The sequence below is a fragment of the Podarcis vaucheri genome (genome assembly GCF_965113315.1).
Source record: "Podarcis vaucheri genome assembly, chromosome: 3".
NCBI lineage: Eukaryota > Metazoa > Chordata > Lepidosauria > Squamata > Lacertidae > Podarcis > Podarcis vaucheri.
Window position 1 is genome coordinate 102454203 of NC_138761.1, and position 25578 is coordinate 102479780.

General features: G+C 42.0%; 1 protein-coding gene across 5 annotated transcripts in view; it reads right to left on the reverse strand.

Moving 5' to 3' along the window:
- The window catches only part of CSMD1 (CUB and Sushi multiple domains 1), a 997036-nt gene that overhangs the window by 190679 nt on the left and 780779 nt on the right, over positions 1–25578 (reverse strand). For all 5 annotated transcript variants that reach the window (XM_082215381.1, XM_082215380.1, XM_082215382.1 and 2 more), the window contains 5 exons: positions 25267–25383; positions 21735–21950; positions 18768–18956; positions 5602–5771; positions 1211–1367 (listed from right to left, as the gene is read on the reverse strand). In XM_082215381.1, coding sequence (XP_082071507.1) covers positions 1211–1367; positions 5602–5771; positions 18768–18956; positions 21735–21950; positions 25267–25383 — 849 coding nt within the window. The remainder of the gene's footprint in view (positions 1–1210; positions 1368–5601; positions 5772–18767; positions 18957–21734; positions 21951–25266; positions 25384–25578) is intronic.

Sequence of the window (25578 nt, forward strand, 5' to 3'; positions counted from 1 at the left end):
GGCAAACCTAGACAACATCTTAAAAAGCAGAGACATCACCTTGCCAACAAAGGTCCGTATAGTAAAAGCCATGGTTTTCCCAGTAGTGATGTATGGAAGTGAGAGCTGGACCATAAAGAAGGCTGATCGCCGAAGAATTGATGCTTTTGAATTATGGTGCTGGAGAAGACTCTTGAGAGTCCCATGGACTGCAAGAAGATCAAACCTCTCCATTCTGAAGGAAATCAGCCCTGAGTGCTCACTGGAAGGACAGATCGTGAAACTGAGGCTCCAATACTTTGGCCACCTCATGAGAAGAGAGGACTCCCTGGAAAAGACCCTGATGTTGGGAAAGATGGAGGGCACAAGGAGAAGGGGACGACAGAGAATGAGATGGTTGGATGGTGTTCTTGAAGCTACTAGCTTGAGTTTGATCAAACTGCGGGAGGCAGTGGAGGACAGAAGTGCCTGGCGTGCTCTGGTCCATGGGGTCACGAAGAGTCGGACACGACTAAACGACTAAACAACAAGCTGAATTTCGGTGCCCGCTTGGAAAGCTATCAGGAAGTATGAAAGGTGATCTCAATTGTAAATGTGATGAAAAAATGTCTGATTGCATTTCAGTGTTTTTGAACTTGTGCTTTAAGCAAGCTGTTTGGGGGAAGGTCAGGCTAAAAATGAAATTCAGATCTGGAAGGGTCTCTTTAACAAACAAAAAACTCCACCAATACTGGCAAGTTTGGCTTTTCAGGTTAATTTTATCATCATAACCTTCCTTCTCTAGATAGAGTAAAAGGTTGTTTCTTTGAATCTTGATCTGTCTATAGTTTCCTGCATATTAGTGCTCAGATTAGCAACATACGGGAGCCACAAGCTCCACAAACGCCTCAATGGTGGAACTATCATCACCTGAACATCCAACTGGGAATGTGCAAGCCGTAAGAAGCCACTGATATACTCAACCCAGGTCCATTATTGATCCCAGTCTCTTTTTTATTTACGCCTACTGCTGTGTTCACAAAATAATACGCTGAAGTTGAAAACACTGCATTTAAGAAGTATGTCTAAAATTCTCTCCTTTCCAACAGAGAAAGGAATTAAAATCCAATCTCATAACCACAGTAGGTAGTAAGAAGTAATCCTTAGGACTTTGTGTTACATCATGTTAGCTAAGTAAAATGCTTACTTCCTCCCACCCTACAAAAACCCTGTTTCCATGAATGCTACTTACTTGTATATGTGAGCTGAAATCCTTGATCTGTATCTGATCCGTTAGAATTAAACTCTATCCATAAGTGGTTAGATGTGCTATTGAGAATGAGCCCTATCAATTCGTTTTTTGTAAAGGACCCCAACAGACGCGATGAGCTGTCTTTTCCATCATATACCTGTTAAAAATAAAACCAATGTTTAGTTTTTATATAAAAAAATTAAGCTCAATACAGTTATATATTTATTTGTTTCAATCTATTTCAGAACTCCACCTAGCAGAAGTTGCATTCTTTTTTTCTTTTTCTGTTTGCAATTAATTATTATGCAATTAATTATTATGCAATTAAACCATCCAAACTTCCAATAAGAAGATAGGAAGTAACGCAGCTTTCTTCTGCCTGTAATATCCTGGCTATGCAGCTCATATGAAGAAGAAAAAAAGCCGCACACAGTAATATACTACTAGTCTGTCAGTCATTTTTTTAAAGGTTTGTGAAGCTCACATTGAATAAAATTAATATTTATTCACCGCTCAATCCCTTAGCATTTTGTCACCTCGTGTCTCCTTCCCCCTCTATAATCCACTTAATAAAGGCTGAAAAGGTTTGTGGCATTTTACTCAAGGTGCCTCTTTTGAAAACACGGATGTGGGGGCAAAAGTAACCTCTACCCCTCTGTTCCCTCCTGACTAAATGTATTAAAAAGCAGGATTGAAGAAGTGAAGCTAGTCTGTCACCTTTTATTTCAGATTCTGGGCCTGAGGTGATTTTCGTCTTCAAATCGTTTTTAATAAAAAAGAAATATAACATTTGATACCACTTCAGAGGGAGGTGAGCTCCTGTTTTCAAACAAAGGATGCACGGGTTTATCTTCAGTTCACAATATTGCACGGGAAACTCAAATTCACTTTTAATACTGTTGATTTCTGACATGCTTTTATAATGGCTCAAACCACACAGGAAATATTTTTTTTTTTTTTTTAAGAATAATAAAAGGTTCTTGGAACAAACAAGAACCTGAATAAAAGCACCAAGTTCACATTGACCTGGATGTTTCAATAATGAAACATTTCCAACATAACCACCACAAATTTTCCATTTCTCAAAAGCCCCAGCATTCTGCACAAACCAGTGAAGGTCAGAAAGCAAGGCTCTTAGTTCCTGTCCTTTCATGCTTTAAACTGTCAAATTCTAAATTTAACGGCAACACCATAAAGGACTGCACTGGGCCTGACTGCAGCTAGTAGAACTACTTGGTCTAAACACATAGAAATGTAAACGGTATTATGCAATAGAGCAGTGATGACCAAACTTGGACCTCCAGCTGTTTTGGGACTACAATTCCCATCATCCATGACCACTGGTCCTGTTAGCTAGGGATGATGGGAGCTGTAGTCCCAAAACAGCTGGAGGGCCAAGTTTGGCCATCACTGCAATAGAGAAACCTCAAGCATTAGGGATACTGTTGTTTCCCCACAGATAACGCAAAGTTCTGCATAGGGCACAGGGCTCTTTATAGCTTCGGGGCTTTAATGAAAACCATAGCTTTATTTGGGGCTGCCGCTTGTGCGTTAAACCTACATGGGAGCAGGGCGAAATTCACATAGGGAAGTAATGGGGACCTAATGGGTTATTTGTTTCCTTCCTCCCCAGACCCAATTATTATAATATAGAGGATGCATGGGTAAATCTTAATTTACTTCCATTGTAACCTTCTCATGGCTCTTCCCCCCCCCCCCAGCTGGAACTCACCAGAACTCAGTTCTGGCACATCTCAGGTGGGAGCCACTGCTATTATAAAAGAACAAGGATGAGTTCCAACACCTCTTCTCCCAGAGAAATAGCACCGACCTTCCTCTTATGTTTAGAAGCACACTGAAGTCTGTATAACCTTGATTTTCTTTTATCTTTTTCCTTTGGTTTCCTTTGTTTTGAAAGCAAACGCCACCAACCGGTCTAGCATAGTTTATTGTGAAGGCCCAGGCAGAAACTTTCCTTGACTTATGAAGACTCAACCTACCTAAAGTTACAAAAGTAATTTTGCCTTTGCAGCTTGACCCGAAGTTCAGCTACTTCAGATCTGAATTTGTCCAGCTTTAACTTCCGGCTTTTCCTTTTTTTTTTATTCTAACCTGTTCTGCTAGATTAAAGAAACAGCACCCAATATTTCATCCCCATGTGCTTCTATATCTTGACCACATCAACTCTTAACACAATCTTTCCTGATAAAAAACACAAACTGTGATACACCCTTTTTCAGAATACTCAACGTATTTTTTTAAAAACATACATAATATCCTATAGGGTTGCCATACGTCCGGGTTTTCCCAGACATGTCCTGGTTTGGAGGAGAAGCATGCCCACCCAGGTGGATTTTCTATTTTTAAATGAAATGTTTAGGGTTTGGGGGGAATATTATTATTGATTGATTGATTGATTGATTGATTGACTGATTGATTTTTAGGGGCACACACATGCCGCCAAAGGGGGAGAGAGGCAAGCGCTCTTCAGAGTCATCCACTGCGCACCTTGATGTGCTGCGGCTATGCCCTGGAAGCAGAAGTGCCGCAGCAGGGTCTGTAGCGCCACCACTGCCGTCACCCCTTTCCATGGCCCACTCCTGGCTGTGCTATTTTGTCAGGACCCTGTTTGTGTGAGGCTCCCACTTGCCAGTGCCAGAGCTGCCTCTCCCTTTCAGGCCTTCTGCCTCCAAGTGGCCACTAGCAAGGTTGTAGCTAGGATCAGGCCAGGGCAGGGAGCCTCGTTGCGCCACTGCTTCTCTCGTCCTGCCTGGGCCTTCCCCAGCAGCAGTGGCACTGGCCCCCAATGGCTGTTCAAGCCACGTCGGAGGGGACATGGGCATAGCTGTCAAAGTTTTCCTTTTTTAAGGGAAATTCCCTTATTCCGAATAGGATTCCTCACAAGAAAAGGGAAAAGTTGACAGCTGTGGACAAGGATGGCCACGGCTGCATCGGGGGGGGGGGCAGCTACATGGCCTCTCTGGTCCTACCTGCACCTTCCCCTTCAACACAGCTTGAGTAGCAGTTGAAGGGGACGACAAGACTACCTGCCCTGGCATGATCTTGGATACGACCTTGCCGGAGGCCACTTGGAGGCTGAAGGTCTGAAAGGGAGAGGCGGAGCCTGTTCAGTGGCCTGGAGTCACCCCCGGCACTAGCAAGTGGGAGCCTCCTTGTGAAAGATAAGGGGGGGAGGAGCGGAGAGTAGGCAGGTGAGGAAGGGGTTTGCGGCAGGGAGGGGGCGAGCAACAGGAATGCAGGATGGTGGGGGGGTGTCCTGACAGGGGGCGTGTCTGGGTTTGTGCCCTTCAGAATATGGCAACCCTATCCTAGAAGCAGTAGGATATATAATATGCCTATATAATATCCTAAAATTAAAAAGCTTCCCTGTAATCCTCATAAAACAAATGCATTAATTTCATTATGCATTTTTTTGTCACACTTTCAATTATGTCCACTATGATATCCATATCTGTACAGGTTGACACTTCTGCACATTTTAAGTTAACTGCACTTAAAGCCTTTGGGCATATTCCCCGTTATATGTGAAGAAGGTGATATTAACTGGAATGCAGTTTAGCAACTGGCTACCCTGCCATTGGGCCGTGGGTGGCGCTGTGGGTTAAACCACAGAGCCTAGGACTTGCCAATCAGAAGGTCGGCGGTTCGAATCCCTGTGACGGGGTGAGCTCCCGTTGCTTGGTCCCTGCTCCTGCCATCCTAGCAGTTCGAAAGCACGCAGTGCAAGTAGATAAATAGGTACCGCTCCAACGGGAAGGTAAATGGCGTTTCCGTGCGCTGCTCTGGTTCAGCAGAAGCGGCTTAGGCATGCTGGCCACATGACCCAGAAGCTGTACCCCGGCTTCCTCGGCCAATAAAGTGAGATGAGCGCCACAACCCCAGAGTTGGTCACGACTGGACCTAATGGTCAGGGGTCCCTTTACCTTTACCCTGCCATTCCTCTAGGCCTCAAATTCATGATACCCAAACAAACTGACCACTGGAGCCTTGGAGAAGAGCAGGAAGCCTTTGTTTCTCAAGCACAGCAAGGCAAATATGAAGTGTCTATGGAGGTAGCTGCTCACTTGCACACCAGTTAAGATTACTTATCACTGTAAGACCAAGTTGCTTAAAAAATGATGGTGGGTAAGGCAAAGTCACAGCAGCCACTATTCCTTTGACTGAATGCCCCAACTAGCATCAAGACTGGCTGTGAGCTTAAGTCCTGACACGCATGGAAAATGATTCTCTCTCTCTCTGTCTATAGCCATCCATGCATCTCTCTCACACACACATTTAAACTACTTCTCAAATGTTATAGATCAAATAATTAATGCACCCAAACAGGACTGAGTGTTTTTCTGTTCTTTTGTGTGCACATTTATATATACCTTAACAGTGTCGCCTTCATGCAGCTGAAAGGTTCTGGCTCTCAAGTGGATCCCTTTCCCAGGCTCAGTTTCAATTTTATAAATGCATTCATGGTTGTTGTCATAGTTAGATGGAAAATTTGGGGACAGCAGTGTTCCTTCATTCCCAGACACACTTGCTCCACATTCAGCTAAACAAAACAGACACATTAAAAAAAAGGACATCGGTTAGCATTCAAAAAAAATTGTGGTTATTTTCCAAAAAACAAGGTCCCGCTGCTAATAACTAGGAAATATGCTGCTTCTTTATGCTTTTATCTAAGATTTAGGACAAGAGGATGGTAGCTATTTGTGCCTGTTTGCCAGCTCATGCAATGAGACTTTTCCCCTTCCTCGTCTGCTCCCTACAGCACCAGTCACTTATACAATGTTGTATTCAACCATTATGTACTTGTATGTTTCAATGACTTGGTTTTTCAGAATTTCATAGCCTTTAGACAAAGATTTATTTAATCGTTCTATCGAGATGCATTATTTTTTTCCAGTTCTCTTTGGTTGTATTTTCGTTTCTCATTGTACTGTAAAGTTTAGCGCTGCGTTCACATTTACCCGTAGAAGCCTTCGGGGAATTCTGCACACAAAGGTAAAACCAATGTACACTCATGCAACTGACCCTTTGCATCCCCAGAGAATGCTGGACTAGATCTAATTGCAAACAAAAGGTGAAAGTGACTTGCCTCTGCTAAGCTCCCAAGGAAGTGCCTAATGGCAAACAAGAGCGAACTGACTTAAACATCCCAGGAGAAATCTTAAAAGCAAACTTGAGATAATGGTCTGCATATTAGCAGTGTAAACCCACTTATATTGCTTCCATGGAATGTGCTTAGGGTACCAGATGATTTGAGCCAGCCAGCCAACCTAACTTGCCAACATTGTTATACTTCCAAAATGATTTCCTCACTTGTAGCATCTGATTGTACAACCTATGCAAGGGTGCTTAAAATAAGTTTTCATATTCGTTTTGACAAAAGAAAAGGTAAAAAGCTAGATGTGTTTTTATTTTAGAGCATCATGGACAGAGCCATCTTATTTTTTTGTATTAAAGAAAGAAAGATTACATACATACCAGTCCCTTCAGCGCAGTTATTATATTTTCTGTTTTATATTTCACTATCTCAGAACCAAGCCCTTAAATTTATTTTTCTCGGTGCTGGGACTGTGGGCTTAAGACTGTGTTTTCACCAAATTAATGCAGAATTTTAACTTTTGCACCCATACTGCCTCCCCAATCAATTGCCATCACTTTGCTAAAACAAGGGATGGGGAGGAAGGGAGGTCACTGAAGTGATTACAGGGAGAGAGAAAATAACAATAACTACAAACAATAACAATACAATAATGGCAATTGCCTGCTTATCTCCACTGGTTTTATAACAACTTGAAAATTAGGATTATTTATGGCTAGGGCAATTATTTTATTATAAACACTGTGCCAAGTAACTGTAAATGAGATACCTCAATGTAACAAAATAAGTGAACTTCAAATAAATTACCAGCACTTCTCACTATCCATGCAGACTTAAAACCACAGTGACATCATTATTTACTGCTTTTGGGTTTAATTGTACAGCTTTATTCTTATGTTGTGAACTTCCTGGTATACTAATAGAAATAAAAATAAATCATTACATATGCCATCAGACTGCTACATATCAGAAACATGGGCAAGGTCTACACTTCACAAAGGTTGCTAGAACACTATTTTGCTATAATTTTATGGCAAGCATTTAAAGGATCATAACTTAGGAAACCTTTATCTTTGAAGAATTACATTATTTTCCATAAGACTGCCTTAACTTGGGGGCAGATTACCCAGTTTTACAGGGCCATATATTTATGCAGCGGCGTAGCGTGGGTTATCAGCACCCGGGGCAAGGCAAGTAATTTGCGCCCCCTAACCCGGGGCAAGGCAATTAATTTGCGCCCCCTAACCTGGGGCAAGGCAAGTACAGTAATTTACTCTCCCAAGCAGCAGCAGCGAGGCTTCTCTTTTCCCCGCACTCTCCTGGAGCTGCCTCTTTTCATTCCTTACCGCAGCGTTTCCTGGCTGCTTCCCCCCCCCTTCCCCTCTCTCTCCTCCTCGCTCTGCTTGCCTTGCCCTGCCTGAGGGCGCCCTGAGGAGACTCCGCTCTCCTTTTTGACCAGGCGAGGTGGAAAAGTCTCTTCCCGCCCCCTCGCCAGACTCCCTGCTCGGCTCACTACCCAAGCGGCCAGTGGAGAGAGAGCTGCAATTACCATAAAGCTCCTCTCCCTCCGCTCGCCAAGCTGTCAAAGCCCCGGCAGCAGCGGCAAAGGCAGCAGCAGGCGCAGCCAGACCCCCGCCAGCCAGCCAGCCCGCCCGCCCGGCTTCCTCTCCTTTATTTCCCCGTGGCAGAAGGCTTCGCTCTCCCCCTTCCGCGACCTCCTCGCCAAGCCGTGGATTTTAGTAGGGGCAGAGAGCTGCTAGTGCGAGCGCGCCCCCTGCCCATGTTGCGCCCGGTGCGGCTGGCACCCCTAGCACCCCCCACGCTACGCCACTGTATTTATGAGATAATGTGAGGAAAGTGACTGTAAGCAGCGAATTGTATACTCCAGTTTTATAGCAGTAACTGTATATGTGTTCATTTTATATCAGTAAATCAGCACTGACTAAATAAACTAAAACCCAACAGGCTTAATCCAAACTAAGGCATCCATATGTTCCACTGAAATGAATTTAAGTTAGCCTTAACTAAATAAAATATGGAAACTAGCTGCAGACAATGTTGACCACAGGGCTGCTATCAGGGCAATTGGCATTTTAAAGTTAGTTCTAAATGTGGTTTATTACATTTTACTATTTTTAATGAGTTCATTTTTCTTTCTTTGTCTCTTATAGTGATGTATTAAAAATGCTGTAAGCCGCCTTGAATCCCAACTTGAGAGAATGGCAGAACAGAAATACAAACACTAAATAAATAAATACATAAATAAATACCCCACTGATTTTCAATGGTTACTGTGTAAGGGTTTAGGATGTAGTGAAAGTGCCTGGCACTGCCCTGATATACCAATTTTTGGTAACATTACTTGGCTGGTGAAATGAAGACTTTAAAGGGAGGCTGCATTTCATTCTTGCATTGTTTTAGAAAGGGGGAATGAGGCAAGTTCACCTTTAATTGAATCCCCCCCCATCCCTATTCCTAATAGCTCCTAGTTTGCCTTTGGAAAGCTCCATTGTGTTAATTATAATTGTTAAATGTACATTGAAATGGAAAATAACTCTGTAATGTGTGTGTATATATATTGTGAAGCATGGAATGGAAATTTCCATTGAAGCTTAAAGTAGAGCTGAGAAGAGAACCTAACAGTTAACAGTTAAGCAGAACTGTATCTTTGTGACTAAGTCACAAGGGTGGTTAAATCACATGAAAAGGATGCAACTGCAAGTCTATGCATATGCTAATCAGTAGGTCTCCATATTTGGTGAGGTGACTTTTTGTTCTGAAGCCATTACAGAGAATGGAAGTGCTAATTTCTCTTCTCTGGGAAAACAGCCTCAGGGTAAATGGAGTCTGTTTGGAAAAGAGGCAGAGCTTTGATTGTTAGCTCTGGGTGGAAGATATTTCATAATATAATATATTTTGCCTATCCTGGGATCACCATAAAATCTATCTGAATGTAACTTTATTTGGTTCAAGTTGCTTTGGAGTAAAGTTATTTAATAAAGCTTTGGTACCCTATTTTTGAACTGGATTATTTTTTATTTCAAAGTCTTGTTTTCATTCATCCCATTTGCTTCCATATGTGCAATATTAATAACCTTCATACACTTGTTACAGGTCTCAAAACAGGGCATTCTGGGGCAGGGCACAGGTAGGATAGAGAGGGACATGTAACAACTGGATCCACTGATCCTCTGTTCCCACGAGAGGCCTCAAGATCAGGCTCACTAATTATGCCATATTGGAGATGGCATAGTTAATTTCCCCATCACTGAATCCAGTGGGGCAAGATATCTTTCTAAAGAACCACAGAAAAGGAACAACATCTATGTGGTTATGAAGTTATTGCTTCATTACTTTGTTTCACGTTTTTAACATAGTGTATGACCTACTGAATAAAACCTCAAAAAGACTATGAATGACAGCAGTTCCCTTGTTGTCCAGGCGGGCACATTATGTGACCCATAAAAGCAGCAAAATAACCAGACCGTACAACGGTGATGGGATAAAATCAGGCCAATTCTTTGTTGACAGCAGCAGGCTGGACAAGGGTGGGCATGGTATTGGGTCCCAGGATCAGTTCACCATTCCACAAACCGCATGTTGATGAAATGGATCAGCTGGGTTTGGATCGCTCCAAACTTATACCATGGGAGTCAGCCAGTGTTGAAATTTGCCGTGGTGCAAGCCAAGCAAGCCAGGTCTCACTGGGGAACCAGGGTGCAGATTCCAACGAGATACCGAACTCACCTTTGGGTTTGCCGTGGTCAATCCTCCCCATGGGCCCCTTATAGGGGCCTCCCTATACTATGTTGATCCTGCCCAATGCCATTTCTGCCACCATACAAAACAACGTCCTTCCGCCTCACAAAGGAAGGCCATAATTTCACTGAGCGAAAGGCGAAAAACTCCAAAACACTGCCAATCAGGTTAAAAGAAAAAGAAAAATCATTTCTATCCCTGTCAACCAGCGACCTCAAAATTGCTCAGTGAAGGCTCTAACTTGAGGGTGGGCAGGCGGGAAGCTGTCAAAGCAAAATGGCTCCGAGCTCCAGTATTTTGCTGAAGTCTATGGGCTATAGTGCCGCCAGGCAAAGGCGTCCTGCGCTTATAGGGCACAGAATGGGGCTTCTTTTTAAAAAAAGGGGGGGGGGAAGGTCTCATCAACACTCATGAGCTTATGTGTCTAAAGTCACAATCCAACAAAGCGTGTTCTCCTTCATAGGGAGCATGTGTTGCGGTGGGGTCTGAACAGCCCCCCCCCCCGTTGCTAGCAGGTTAGTCTGGATGACCATCCGCAGTGATTGGGCAAATTTTGGTGTTGCCATTTAGGGGAACAGAACAAAGGTTATAAAATCAAGCCATGCAGCACTGACTGGGCTCTTTTGCTGCGTGCATCAGATCACCCTCCTACCCTCCCTAATCTAGGGCTATTGTGTTGACCTTGCTATGCCTGTCATGGGGTCGTCTGCTTTAGGGGCAGGGACCTGGTAGGAATTTTGTCCATCTAGCTGATTGGCTGGTGCCATTTGGTTTTTGCCTACTGCGTAGCAAATTGTCACAACTTGTAAGTTTGCGGTTAGGCATTGGTTAAAAAATTGGTTGGTGGAGGGGTAAGTGCCTGCCCCTCCAATGCTGCTGCGGAAAGGGAATTCCGTTAAAGGAATCCAGGGGCTTTCCATTCTTTTGTCTGTACCCCTGAAGGGGGCTTAAGGCCGCGCAAGCCCCCGGGAGCATGCGGGGGGGGGGAGGATGAGGGTCTGGTGCCCGGCTCCATGCTCTCCCCAATATTGTTTTCCCTTACTGGATTTTACTGGAATCCAGAAGTCAGTTCTGTCCCTTGGCATGGGGACAGATAGTCATAACCAACCTAAGCAACCACTCACATTTATGTATTTTAATAAAGCTGTGGCCAAAATTATGCCAAAAACCTTAAACAAAAATTATGTGTGAATTGTGAATTATTTAGGGGTGGCTTGGGGGACCTCGACACGCAATTAATATTTTGTCAGCTTACTGTCCCAATGAGAATAGTATGTTAGTACTGATCTTCATTAAGCAATTATGGCCAAATAATCCTTTTGATGGTAAATAGTACTGCTACAGTCAAAACCACAGTTACAAGTTATATCAATTATAAGTTATATCAGTTATGTCAAACCAGTCATAGAGGGGAGCAGCTGTTCCTGGCCCAAAAGGGACAAGAGGAAAATTTACAGAAGGTCTTGAAAACGGAATGTAAACAGACTACAAATATATGAAACCAGCAGGGAACTTGCCCTGTAGTCTAAAACTGCATGCTAATTTATTTTTTTTAAGTAAAAATAATGAAAGGCTAAAAGCATTCAACAGGACAAAGACACCTCCACCTTTAGAAATACTCCACAGAGACCACAGAGGGGGTCTGCTAATGTGTTTGAAATGATTCTGCCGTCTTAGATAATATTTAAGCAAGAGGGGGAAGAAAGATACCAGCATGCTATTTCTTAGTCAGATTGAAAAGAGATCCACTTCATTCTTGTCAGACAGAGAATGCATGTTGCTTTTGAATTGATTTGGAGTTGCTGTTTTTTTTAAAGAGGTAGTGATTAATAAAAATTTAAACCAAAAGAGGGCTCTATTGTGAATGAATTGGTCTAGGCTAAAAGTATAATATTGGAGTAAAATCATTATTCATACTTCAAAATTCATCTCACAGACATGGCTTATCCCAAGGGCTAGCTACATGTTTGTTTTTAATAGCTGAACCCGAGAAATCTGAAGCACCTTAGCAAATGCCAGCCTTAAGCAATCCAGATATTCACCTGGTTTAACAAAACCATTTAAATGAACCGAGACCTGCATATAATTGCATAAGCCAGAAATTAAGAGCTAGACTTCAATTAAAGTAAAGTAGTAACTGTTTGTAATGGTTTCTTGCTATTTTTTACCATCTTAAGATGATTGTGTAGCAGGTGATTAATAAATTAATTATAATAAAAATAATAAACTCTCAGGGACGCGGGTGGTGCTGTGGGTAAAACCTCAGTGCCTAGGACTTGCCGATTGTATTGTCGGCGGTTCGAATCCCCGCGGCGGGGTGAGCTCCCGTCTTTCGGTCCCAGCTCCTGCCCACCTAGCAGTTCGAAAGCACCCCTAAGTGCAAGTAGATAAATAGGTACCGCTTTATAGCGGGAAGGTAAACGGCGTTTCCGTGTGCTGCGCTGGTGCTGGCTCGCCAGAGCAGCTTCGTCATGCTGGCCACGTGACCCGGAAGTGTCTCTGGACAGCGCTGGCCCCGGCCTCTTAAGTGAGATGGGCGCACAACCCTAGAGTCGGACACAACTGGCCCGTACGGGCAGGGGTACCTTTACCCAATAAACTCTCAGGTCTCTCCCACCTGTATCTTCATGCTACTTCATAATATTTTATTGTACTCACTGTGAAAATGTAGTATGAAATATGGACACCACATGTCACATGTGAAATATGCCCCTTGTGTCTGTGCTTTTTCATGCAGTTTTTAAATAAATACAATGGGAAATAAGGGGGAAGGCAATTACTTGTTTAAAAATGCTCACATTCATTTCAAAGTAGTAAGCAGGGTGGGGGAATAACATCTTAAGTGCAACTGTCAGATGTACTTGGATATCATGTCCCATACAGGTGGCCCTAAAGCAAGAAATTTTGATCTCACATGCAAGCATTAATTCACATCTCTGAACTGGGAGTTTATCAGGTCAGAAATGGTGGACAATTGGGGCTACATTTTGATTTACAGTGGTGCCTCGCAAGACAAAAAGAATCCGTTCTGTGATTCTCTTCGTCTAGCGGTTTTTTCGTCTTGCGAAGCAAGCCCATTGACGGATTAGCGGATTAGCGCTATTAGCGGCTTTTAGTGGCTTATCGGATCAGCTGATAAGCGGCTTAGCGGCTTAGAAAAAGGGGGGAAGAAAAAAAACCCCACAGGAACTCGCAAGACATTGTCGTCTTGCGAAGCAAGCCCATAGGAGATTCGTTTTGCGAAGCACCTCCAAAACAGAAAACTCTTTCGTCTAGCGAGTTTTCCATCTTGTGAGGCATTCGTCTTGCGGGGCACCACTGTATTTCTAAAGAGTGGCTTCTAATATATTAGCAGCCTCGGCCTCCCTGACATTTTAAATATGCTCCAGCACCTGAATTAGAACATTCCATTTTGTCTGGGATGCTGAACTGAATTGAAGCTTGGAGAACCATAACTAAGTCATCCGTTGGCTTCTAGTACATTAATAACTAACTTGTCTTACAAAGAGGTGAAGAAAATTCTGGAATATGCAGCTGTCTTCCTCAATGCCTAATTCCGGATGCAATAAAGCTACTAAAATAAGTCTGCCAACTGATCATTCAACAGCCCTGGCAAACGAAATATGTATGCAAAGCAACACTTACACTCCACATGCATTAAACTTATCACCCATGATGCAAAAGAAAAGAAAACAGGATCCTTCTCATACTCTAGGTGCCATTGGCACCTTTTAGCTAGGAAAAATCCCACCCTTTGGTAACTGAACCTGTAAGATAAGCAAGCAATTATAATTGGGTGGGTCAGTTCATAGAATCATTCAAAGACAGCTCACATGACACCCATGTGATTTTTGTGTCCACCTCCCCCAAGAAATATGCTGTATTCATAGGTATCTGCTCAGTTCATTCAATGTAAGTGCAAATTTCAAATATAAGTTAATTCATCCAGATTAACCATCATAAATGTTGGTCCTCTCCAACCAAGTTTTTCTTTCCTTTTGTTAAAGTTTAGGATATTTCAACTTATGCTTGCAGAGTGCAGGAATGAGTTTCAAAGGAAAATGTAATCATACTTTTCGGGGGGGAAGATATGATTCTATTTGAAAAGTGTTCAAAAGGGGTTAAGGGATACATATTCTTCCTCAGCAGTCTGTATAAATAAATAGTATTCCTATTTAACTTTCTATTGTGCTTCACCTGCACCTAAATTTAGCTAAGTGATAACGCAGTCGGCGTATGAACATCCACTCGCTTTCAGCAAGTGGAATACAAAATCAATTAAATTATTAAATTAGATAATTTTGAAACCATTTCTGCAAAGAAGTAGATCCATCATTGTCTTGAGATGTGGTGGATAAAGGGCTGCAAAGCACTTTAAAAAGTCAAACAGAACACTGGTCAGAGAATTCATATTCCAAATTAAGAACAGCTGATTTATATCAGGAATTCAAATTAAATGAGTTCTGTCAAGGGAGAACTGCACCTTTGTAATGCTTCTTTCATATGCCTGACATTTGGAACAAAGCCTTTTGTACAGCTTCGATAGACCTTTTCATTACCTTTTTTAATAAAATAGCCCACAAATAAACATTTGCATAGGGATGCATAACAATTCATCCAATAAATTTTTAGGACTGAGCAATATTAATTTAATAGGGCTAAACAAAATTAATTTCCTACGTAGTGTCCCACAAGCAAAAAAGTGCAAGCAGGAACCAAAAACAAAAAAGGGGGAGGGAGGGACTCTGGTAATTATTCTAAGGAAGCATGGATTCCATCTGATTCTGTGAAAACAACATAGGTGACAAACAACTGAACTCCAGAGGCACCTATGGGTAATGAAACTGCACATGTGTCTTTCAAGATTGGCTCTTATCTTGCCATTATATTAAATTTGCACACATTGTGAAAATGGCCTTCTGCCTAGAAGTCAAGGACAGGGTTGAGGTACTGTGCGTTCAGATGTCCCACATCAAATGTAGCCTACAGGCTACAACCATGCAATCAACTGTGCTCGGTGTGGTCATCAAAGGGCACAACTAACGCAGTGGCAATGAGCACTCACACTTTACATTGTGGGTGCCCTTTGCGGGATCGCGCACGGTGCTACAGTTTCCAGGGAACTTAATGGCAAACAGGGACTGGCCTGCCTCTCAGTGTTATTATTTGGAGGTTCACGCCCAGCCCCAGTAGTCAAGTTTCATTGCTGGGAGGTGGGGCCAGCCCCATTTATATATAGTGGGTGGAGCCGACAGTAGCCAGGCAGTTGGCTCTGGAGATTCACCCACCCTACCCTCCCTTTTGCTTCCTGTTTAGCGGGCGCGGCTATGGTCATTGACTGGTTGCTGTTGAAGGACCAGGAAGAAATTTTCCTACATTTGCAGGTTTTGTCTTCCCCGTAGCAATTCATCACAAATTGACCGGGACCGGGATGAAATGTTCCTGCATTGGCAGGTTTTGTCTTCCCCATAGCAATTCATCACAAATTTGGCAGTTTGTGGCCTTGGGTGGAATCCTTTATATTCTTTTCTTCCCTATAATGGAGGGGTCCCCTCTTAAAAGGGGTTATATAATGGGTGTCACTGGCCATACACTGAAAACTACCCTGTCAGTGAACTACCCTGTATGCAGGGATATGGGCTTGGCTGCCTGCGTACACCTACGTCTCGCAGTGCACCACCATATCCCATTTACCCTGACGAGCCCCAGTTCCCCCCAGATGGGGGGCTGGGAGGGATACACACCCAAGGCCTAAGTCAAGGGCTTCCAACATTCGGAAGTTTAATAAAGTTGTGGCCTAATTTTAATTCCATAGCACGTTGTCAGAGTCTTTATTCCTTTCTTGTGATTCCTAGGGGCTGGGGCTGTCGCCGCCTGGTCACACAAATATCAGAGGTGAGGCCAGAAGTACAATCTGGTCCTGCTTGTAACCAAGAATCCCCTAAATGTGAGCAACACATGAACAGAGCTTAGATGTTTGAAGGATCTAATCTTCAACCACACACCCCCATGCCTATACCACCAAATAGCACTTTCAGCATTGCATTGCAGTAGGTATGATTTTCTTGAATTGCCCTAGAGCTTAATAATATCTTGATAAACACGAGTTATTAATATTTTTAATAATGCAAAACAATTGAAGCAGTCTCTTCAACGATTGCTCAGAAATAAGGAGCTAATATGAAAAGAAGTTCAGAATAAGTTTCCTGTCTTTAAACTATTTTTTAAGAACAAATTAAATTGCAAAACAAGGCCGTGAAGAAAAAAAATACTCTTGAGAATCAGCAACACTCGTTCAAATTATATATACTGGAGCCAGTTAACTGCAATTCTTGGCGGGAAGTAGATATTCAAAATCAAGTAAAAAGGTCAGTATGTTCAGTGCAACATGAAATGGATTTGCTGGTAGCTATGTATTTCAGATCCTCGAAATTCTATTATGCATGTCTTACTTCCTCATCTCAAACCTGAAAAATAATTGAAGTTTATCTAAGAACAATTAAAACCCTTCAAGTGCAAATATTTGTAATTGCTTTGTAATTCAGCACATCTCAGGTCGTTTTGCAGTTTGTGCCAAACCTTAGCCTAGTGAGACTATGCAAATCAGTGGGCTCCCAGAGAGGAGCTCATAGACCCTTTGATGCTCCTTAATCCTTTTTGCTGTTGCATCACATGGAGCTAAACTAAGGTTTGGCTAAGCATGCTGCCTGAACCAAGACTGCCATGGCTGCACACATGTGAGTCCAGGTGCACACTCACAACGAGACTTGTGGTTTAACTCTCCTCACTAATCATGAACCGTAACCGAGAACAAACTTTGGGCAACAGATCACTGTTAGCGAAGAAAGAACTTAACCATAGGTTTGGACACCACAACAAGCAAGGAGGGCCAGGGAGAAGCAAAAAGTGGTTGCAAGCTCTTTTCCAGGAGCCCAAACAGTCTAAGGTTTAGCTTAGCATATTCTGCAAACTGGGTCAGTGTGGTGAAGCCATTTCAATGTGTCACTTCAGTTTCAAAGTGGACTAGGAATTCAGTAATCTACGCAACATGAACACCAAAAGCAAGACTGCAAAACCCCCTGGCCTTCAGCTGCTCTAAAATTATGTAACTGGCAGCTAAGCCTTTATGTCGTAATACCAATTCTGTACAGAGATGCTAAAAAACTGAGGCTGATTTGTGTATTTATAATAAAAAAGGGTTAACTGTCCCATAGTGACTTTAAAGCAACTTTCTAAAAAAAATTGGACCATCATCTATAGATAAACATATGTACTAATAGCTTAAAGGAAACATGACTGGAGTCCAATAATGAGCAGGGGGAACCCAGATTCTGTCCCAAATTCCACTATGTTAACCACCCAGTGAATGCTGAGCAGATTCCCAAAGCCACCAATTCTGTAGCAGAGTGACCTAATTTACAACTGCAAAACATTTCATGTAGTATCATGCATTTTATAAAACAATCCAATTTTCAAGGAATCCCCCCCCAAAAGATTTAATATTCTGTTGCAATGGAAGTATTTTAAAAGTAATTTGAGTTATTAACCAGACCAAATGATAAATACATCAAAACAAAATATAAGCTCTGATGCAAGCATGTGTGTTCCCCTGAAACATCTAAGCTGCAGTGCTAAGCAGCAGGATTTACACATCAGAAAATATAATTAGGATTATTATTGTTGTTGCCCCATGGCTGCTATCTTTACTGCCAAAGACATCAGAAAGATTTGTGCCTTCACACAAACTTAAGCAAATTATTTCTTGTGCAATAATATCAGCTGCATTTCAACCTAACTACCTTCTTGAATTAGTTGGTGAATTGAGAGCCACACTCAATTGGTTAAAACATCCACAACTGTCACAGAGTGAGCCGGCCAGTAAATCAAACAGTTGGAAGTTGGAGTTAACTCTTTATTAGCAAAAACACTATCTTCACAGACTTGGCTGAGTGTCAGACCTAATGGGCACAGCAGCCCATTCCCTGTAGGAATTACCGTATGTTTTTGCTCCATAAGACGCACCAGACCATAAGACACACCTAGTTTTTAGAGGAGGAAAGGGGGAAAGCCCTGTTTGGGGGGGGGGATCAGCTCACAGTTGTGCAGCTTCTTTAGCAAATGAAAGGGAGCCATTTCTAGAGTTTCCAGACAGATAATCTAATCAGCCAGTCAAATGTTGCTGGGAAAATAAACAGCCTCCATCTGCAGAGCATTCAACAATGGAGGCCTGGGCAAGGGGGTGGGGCCAGAAAGGGAGCCAGTGATTGACCACATTCGCTCCATAAGATGCACAGACATTTCCCCTTACTTTTCAGGAGCAAAAAAAGTGTGTCTTATAGAGCAAAAAATACGGTACTCCATGAAATCAGTTGCCAAGACTAAAGGTCCCTGCCTCCTCCAAGCCATCCTTCTCTCCTCCTCTCCCTGTCTTCTTCCTCTTCTCCCTCTGATCACTCCTTGTTGTCCCACCACCACCACCACCAAAGCCTCCTTTGGTGGTTCCCCCACTGGTTCCTCCTATCATTCCTGTGTCCAACCAGTCCATGACAACAACCCATTTATAATATGCACTGAATAATAATTTACACAATTCTAGGTGACTTTAGCTTTGCCCCCCTCTCCTTTTGCATCCCCCATGTGCTATCAATTGGATGAATGAAATGAAAGCATGTGACCACCTACCCACACACCTTGGCAGAGGTGCACTCCATACACGGCGGCCGCCACCCAGGCACGCAAGCTTGTCCGCACCTTCCAAGCGATATCCAGGGAAGCAAGAAAACGTTAAGGAATCTCCGACGCCAAAATGAAATCCTATTCTTCGACTGAAGGCAGGAACACCAGGATCATCACAGGGTTCCAGGTCATATTCTTCAGACAATAAATCAAAAGCCAAGAAAAAAGATGAAAGTTCCAATTTTTTAAAAAAAAATTCAGCAGGATTAACTACACAATAGCAACATACATTTGTACCTTGGAAGTCAAACGGAATCCATTCTGGAAGTCCGTTCTACTTCCAAAACTTCCAAAAACCAAATAGCAGCTTCTGATTGGCTGCAGGAAGCTTCTAGATGCTACAGCACCTGGGACTTGGTTAGACTGGTAAAGAAAAAGTGATTTATGTGTTGTATGTGTGATACAACATTGTGCCACCAGATGGCGATGTGGAGTCCCGCTTTCCTCTACCTGTTTTCCCTGTTTAAATTTACCGCGCTTTAAACTGAAACACTTCTTTTATGTGTCTAGATCCAGCCCTGGTGTAGTGCTTCACAGGGTAGCTACTGTTGCATCAGCACCTGGATTGCAGCCAATTTTTTGCAGGGAGGGAAACGATGAGATTTACGGTTTGGCATTAGCAAAGGAGGCCAACACTTCGCTCTAGGAACTACTGTGATTAAATAATAGCTTGCAGGAACTTTCTTAAAGACAAGTATTTGGAGCATTCAAATTATCTTGATAAATATCAGTTAAGTCAGACACCATATGAGGGGGTGCACACACAATATTCATCAAGACCTTCATATATATATATATATATATATATATATATATATATATATGCAGGTTTTGGTGAAGACACCAAAACCTGCATTCCTGTACCCGTGAAAATCTACGAAAGCAAATATATATATATATATATATATATATATATATATATATATATATATATATATATATGAGAAAATCCTATTTTAGTACCACTGATAAATAATTAATGTAACCAGTAATTCAATATGTGAATTAATTTGCATGTGAAGACTCATCTTACAGCATATCAGCATATAGGCACTGCAGCCTTTGAATGTGAAGTCCAGTGTGAAGTCAAAGTAACCCCTGCAGAATATATATATATATATATATATATATATATATATATATATATCCCCTGCAGAGGTATTGAAGAATAAATCTAGCAGTACAGTGCCTTTCTAGTAAAAGAAAAATGGTTTTTTATGAAGTCGAACAGAACAAGGAGAGCCTATAGAGAGAGGGTAAGGAATGCAAAGGTTTAACTTTGCATGCTTAATGCAGCACTCTCTATTTGTGAAATACATTTCTACCCCCTCTGTCAGTGCAGATTTTCCTGCCACTTTAATAACCTGCTGTCTCAGCTCATATTCAATTCAATACCATCTCCTTTCAGCAAACTGCCCATTTTGCGGAATAACATTCCTTTTCCTCTAAAACCAAGGACACAGCTTCTAAACTGTGTCTGCACATTGGTATTATAAACCAGGCTAAACAGGCAGGTTGTGCTTATAAATTTGTTGAACTTAAGCAGAGTTTGGTTTCGTTAGTGCCCAGAGGAGAGACCACTATGGAAACCTATGTCCACATTGGGCTCGTTAGAGGAAAGGTGGGATTATAAGGCAATTGATAAATGAACAGCCACAGCCCAATTCAGGTATTCATTTCCCTCACATGATAACAATCACGCAGGGGGGTGCAGGCACAATAAACCACTGAACCAGGTAGCAAGTTCTGGGGGCTATTGCATTCATGCCCTATTTTTGAGTTTCCCAGATTAATCAGGTTGGCTGATACACAGGACATAGTGAACCCTGGTTCAGATTCAGTAGGACTACCCCTAACTACAACAATCTTAGGATAAGGTCACACATTATGAGCCCTTCACCTTCACTTCAGTGTTCAACTTCTGCTAATGTGAGATTGTCCCCCAAATTTCTCCTTCCCATTTTTGCACATAGTAAAATCACAGGAGAAAATTTGCCGAATGTTCTCAGGCTTGGAGGTGAGTGGGAAGATTGCCCCAAAAAGAAAGAAAATGATCTGCTGTTCTGACTGTTAAATAAGGCTAAACTTTCCACATGAACTGCACCTTTTCCAAGAAGTCCCTGTTGTGTTTGACCTGAAACACTCTTATCATTAATATCTGGTCTGTTTGGTATCATTAACTGACATTTAAAGACTTAATACAATTACTTCTAGAAGCTAGATAATATTTCAAATCAAAACAAATAATTTATGATTGATGTGTGCATAATGCCAGAATTGCTCCGTTCGTGCTTTCTTGGAAAGATCTTTGCACTCAGATCAACCAAGTGGAAACCAGAACCAAGAATCGTGCAGTTAGGGACTTGTAATGTAGCTCTTCCTTACTACTTGTGCATGGTTTTAGAATCTCCAAAAGACCAAAGACATTAATAGTTGTAAACAGTAGCTGCTGCTAGCCAATTTACTGCACAATACTATGCATGTATACAAGACAACGAGTCCTATTATGTCTAATGGATCCTTACTTGCAGTTAATCGTGCACAGGACTGAAGTTTAAGGTTACAAAAAGACAAGTACCAAGTACACTTTGAATAAATATTATATAATTCCAATGTTTGGTTGGTTTTCAGCTACTACTGAGTTGCATCCCATATTGTATAAACTACTGACGACTCACAAAACAGATCTTTCCTTTCTTCCCTTCTTCTTTAAATCCTCATATATTCCCTGAAAATCCTCTACAGGGTACCAGGGAGGTTATCAAACATGGTAGGCTATGTTGTCTGAGGTGGGTAGGGGAATCTCCTGACAACAGGTGGGGGAATCTTCTAGTGCTATTCATTATGACTGTTTTAGTTAATAATATAAATATAAAACATTTCCAAATAATCTATCAAAGCCATTGCCTTTACCTGAAAATGTTATATTAAAGCCTTCGTAGGAAATGGAAAAATCAGAAATAAACCGAAGTTGTGCCGTGAAGTTTCCAAAGAGTCCAGCTTTTATGGTAGGAGGCAAAACGGACCCTGTTAATCTGGCCACAGGTTCTGTGAAGCTTCCATCTTCAGTGATGAGCAAATAGTCATGGGAGCTCTCCAGGTGAAAGGTGTGGAAGATCAGTTGTACTCCTTGAAAAATGGAAAAAGAACAATATTTTGCTTTTTGAGCAAAGGATGGATGACAAAATATGTCATGCTTACCTGGAATCTGACCTCCTGAGCAGAACCACTGGCAACCTGAGTCAGCTAAAGGCTCAGGCTTCACTACCAGGTGTCTTGTTTTGTTTTGCTTTTGTCACCCAGGGTGAATATGCATCCAGTTCTCAACTCTCTTACATATAACACTGTTGTAAGCCTTCAAGCAGGCGTATTCATAAGTGAGAGGCCCTGAGCATATGCTTGTACGCAAGATCAGTGTAACTACAATCCTGCTGTGCTTGGCTCAATTCTGAAGGCTGTTACCCAAACTACCACCATTTCCCCAGGGTCCAGAAACCTATCCCCTGGTACAGGGGAAGCAAGGAAACTGAGTGGAAGGAGAAGATACATTAGAACTGCTCAATGAACTCTTGTGGAAGCTCAGTGTGGTACCACAATGCATCAATGACCACATTATAGCAAGGCTAGCCAATGTGGTGCCCTCTGGTTGTTGTTGGACTACAGCTCCCATCATCCCTGACCACTGGTCATGCAGTAGGGGCCGAAGGGAGGTTTAATCAGACAACATCTAGGAGGGCACCACATTGGCTATACCTTCATTATAGTATGAGAACCAAGTGAATAATGAAGACACAGGCAGTAGACTACAGCAGGTTGTGAAAAGGTTCCGAGCACAATTCTAACCTTGAAAGCCCTAAATGGCCTTGGCTCAGTATACCTGAAGGAGCATCTCCACCCCCATCGTTCAGCTCGGACTGAGGTCCAGCTCCGAGGACCTTCTGGCAGTTTCCTCACTGCAAGAAGTGAGGTTACAGGGAACCAGGCAGAAGGCCTTCTCGGTAGTGGTGCCCACCCTGTGGAATGCCCTCCCATCAGATGCCAAGGAAATAAACAAGTATCTGATATTTGGAAGACATCTGAAAGCAGCCCTGTTTAGGCAAGTTTTTAATGTCTAATGCTGTATTTTGTTTTTAATATTTGGTTGGGAGCCACCCAGAGTGGCTGGGGCAAACCTAGCCAGATGGGTGTGGTATAAATAATAAATTATTATTATTGTTGTTGTTGTTATTGGAAAGAGCTCAAGCTCAAGAAACAACTTCTCTAGATCTGGGGCCACATTGTTCACACAATGGTTTTTCAAAAGCAGGTCAGAAACAGACCCTTCTTTAGTAGAAGACTCATTCCATTAGCAGAATGGCACCTTTAGATCCAAGTGTGTGTGTGTGTGTGTGTGTGTGTGTGTGTGTGTATTCGTTTGTGTACATATAATACGAAGGTTAACAAAGACAGCCATCCCAAACTTGGTGCAAATGTTGCACATTCAGGCTAAGTTGTAACAAATACAATTATATCCTTGTCACACATATGATGACCTTCAACACTGTCTATAATTCATACAATATTATAAACTACAATTTTGCTATTCTCTGATGCATACACTATATAGCTAAAGCTTTCCTGTTTCAGAACTCTTTGTGCTTGTTTTCTTAAAGTCCTTGCTTTTGACCCTAAACAACTACATAAGAATTCTCATTTCTAAAATAGTATAGGGAATGAAAAAGTGGGGAGGGAGACAGAAAGTACAAAGAAGGACTGCAAAAAAGAAAGAAGTGTATCTCAAAGGTCGACAACCAGAGGAGGGGAAAAAAATCCATTAATTTTAATTCTCTGCTTTTAAAATCCTATTTCATCATTTCAGTGCTTGGAGTTATCTAAACACCCATACTGTTCTATTTAAATAAAATGCCACACTTGTTCAAAAATATATTAAAGCAATAACAGAATCCAGTGAAGAAAACCAGGAATTATTTTCCAAACAGAAGTGCTATAATCGCAAGACAGGTGAGCATTAATGAAGAAAGTTAACATTTTAATTACCAATACTGACTGGCATTTAGTGATATCAACAGATGGGATGACTTGACAGTATATAAATTTTTAAAAAGCAATGCTTTTTTGATAGATTTTAGAAGTGACAAATATTGACACATGAAAATGACAAATATTACTCTCATATTATGTCCTTTCAAGGACATTTACAGCCAACTTTCTTCATTGATCCCAACTCAAAACAGATTGTCACTGCTCTGGGTCTCTGCTGGGGGCAAGTCTGTCCCACCCCTCATTCAGGATGGAATGGGAACATGTGGGGAAGACATGACTACATCCCAGCACAGGGTTGTGGCCAACAGTGGAATGGGCAGCACACCTATTTTAGACGGTGTTGCTGCCTCTGCAACCAGCACAACAACTCACCCACCAACCCTGTGCAGTGATAAGGGATTAGCTAGTTGTCCTTTCCAGTGGTGAGGAGGAATTTTAGAGGCAGTTTCTAATTCCCAAGTGGGGGCATCATTTTTACATATTCCTTACTGTGTTGTTGACTATGGCAAAGCTATATTGATTTGGTTGACTGGCTTTGCCAATTGTTTCATTTGGTCATTGCTTGACAGGCAGTGTGAACACCCAAGAATATAATCTAAGGTGCCCTAATGAGCACCCTGAGGCACTTGGCAGCTGATGGTCCATTTGATCAATCGACCTCTCAATGCTGGCGAACTCAAGCTGTGTAAGAAGGGTGCAGTCCCTAGGTCTTGGAAGCTTTACCCAACTAAATGTTGGCCAGAGGGGGTGGAGCTTCAGGTTATACCCTGAGAATTGCCAACTCCAACATAGAATCAAGATAATAACACTCTCTCTCTCTCTCTCTCTCTCTCTCTCTCTCACACACACACACACACACACACTTTATCTTTTTACAGTGGTGCCCCGCAAGACGAATGCCTCGCAATACAAAAAACTCGCTAGACGAAAGTTTTTTCCGTTTGCGATTTGCCTCGCAAGACGAATTTCCCCTATGGGCTTGCTTCGCAAGACGAAAACGTCTCGCGACTTTTTTTCTTTGACTAAAAACAAAGACATGTTTTGTTTATAAAGTTAATTTATTTTCCCTTAAATTTTTGAACTGCTCTTTACAGTATGTGTGACTTTAAAGAGCAGTTAATAAACTGTTGTTGTACCAAATTTGGCTTTGTTTGGACTTTTTTTGACCATAGGAACGCATTAATTGATTTTCAATGCATTCCTATGGGATTTCGTGCTTCGCAAGACGAAAAATTCGCTAGACGACAAAAATTGCGGAACGAATTAATTTCGTCTTGCGGGGCACCACTGTATTAAGTCTATATGGGAGTAGAGGATGGGTTCCCTTACTTTAATTTTTTCAAAATCTATCTTCAGGAGGCATTTTAAACAGATATACCCTGCAAACTTTATGTTCTCTTACCCTTGCCATGAGAAACTTCGATTGTCCATGTGCAGTTTAAAGAATTTGGATAAAAATCAGGAAAGCCTGGTGATAGAATGGTTCCACTTCTCCCATGAATATAGCCACCACACAGAGCTGTACAAAAGAAAGAAATAATAGTAATAAAATAATTACTGATGCTCTGCTTGACCCATTTTTTAAAAACTGAGGAGCATTATTAGGCCCATTAACTTCCTGGGGCCACAAACAAATGCTAACCAACACTGTTACCAATTCAGCTTAAACACACACACACACACACACACGCGCACACACACACACAGAAAGAAC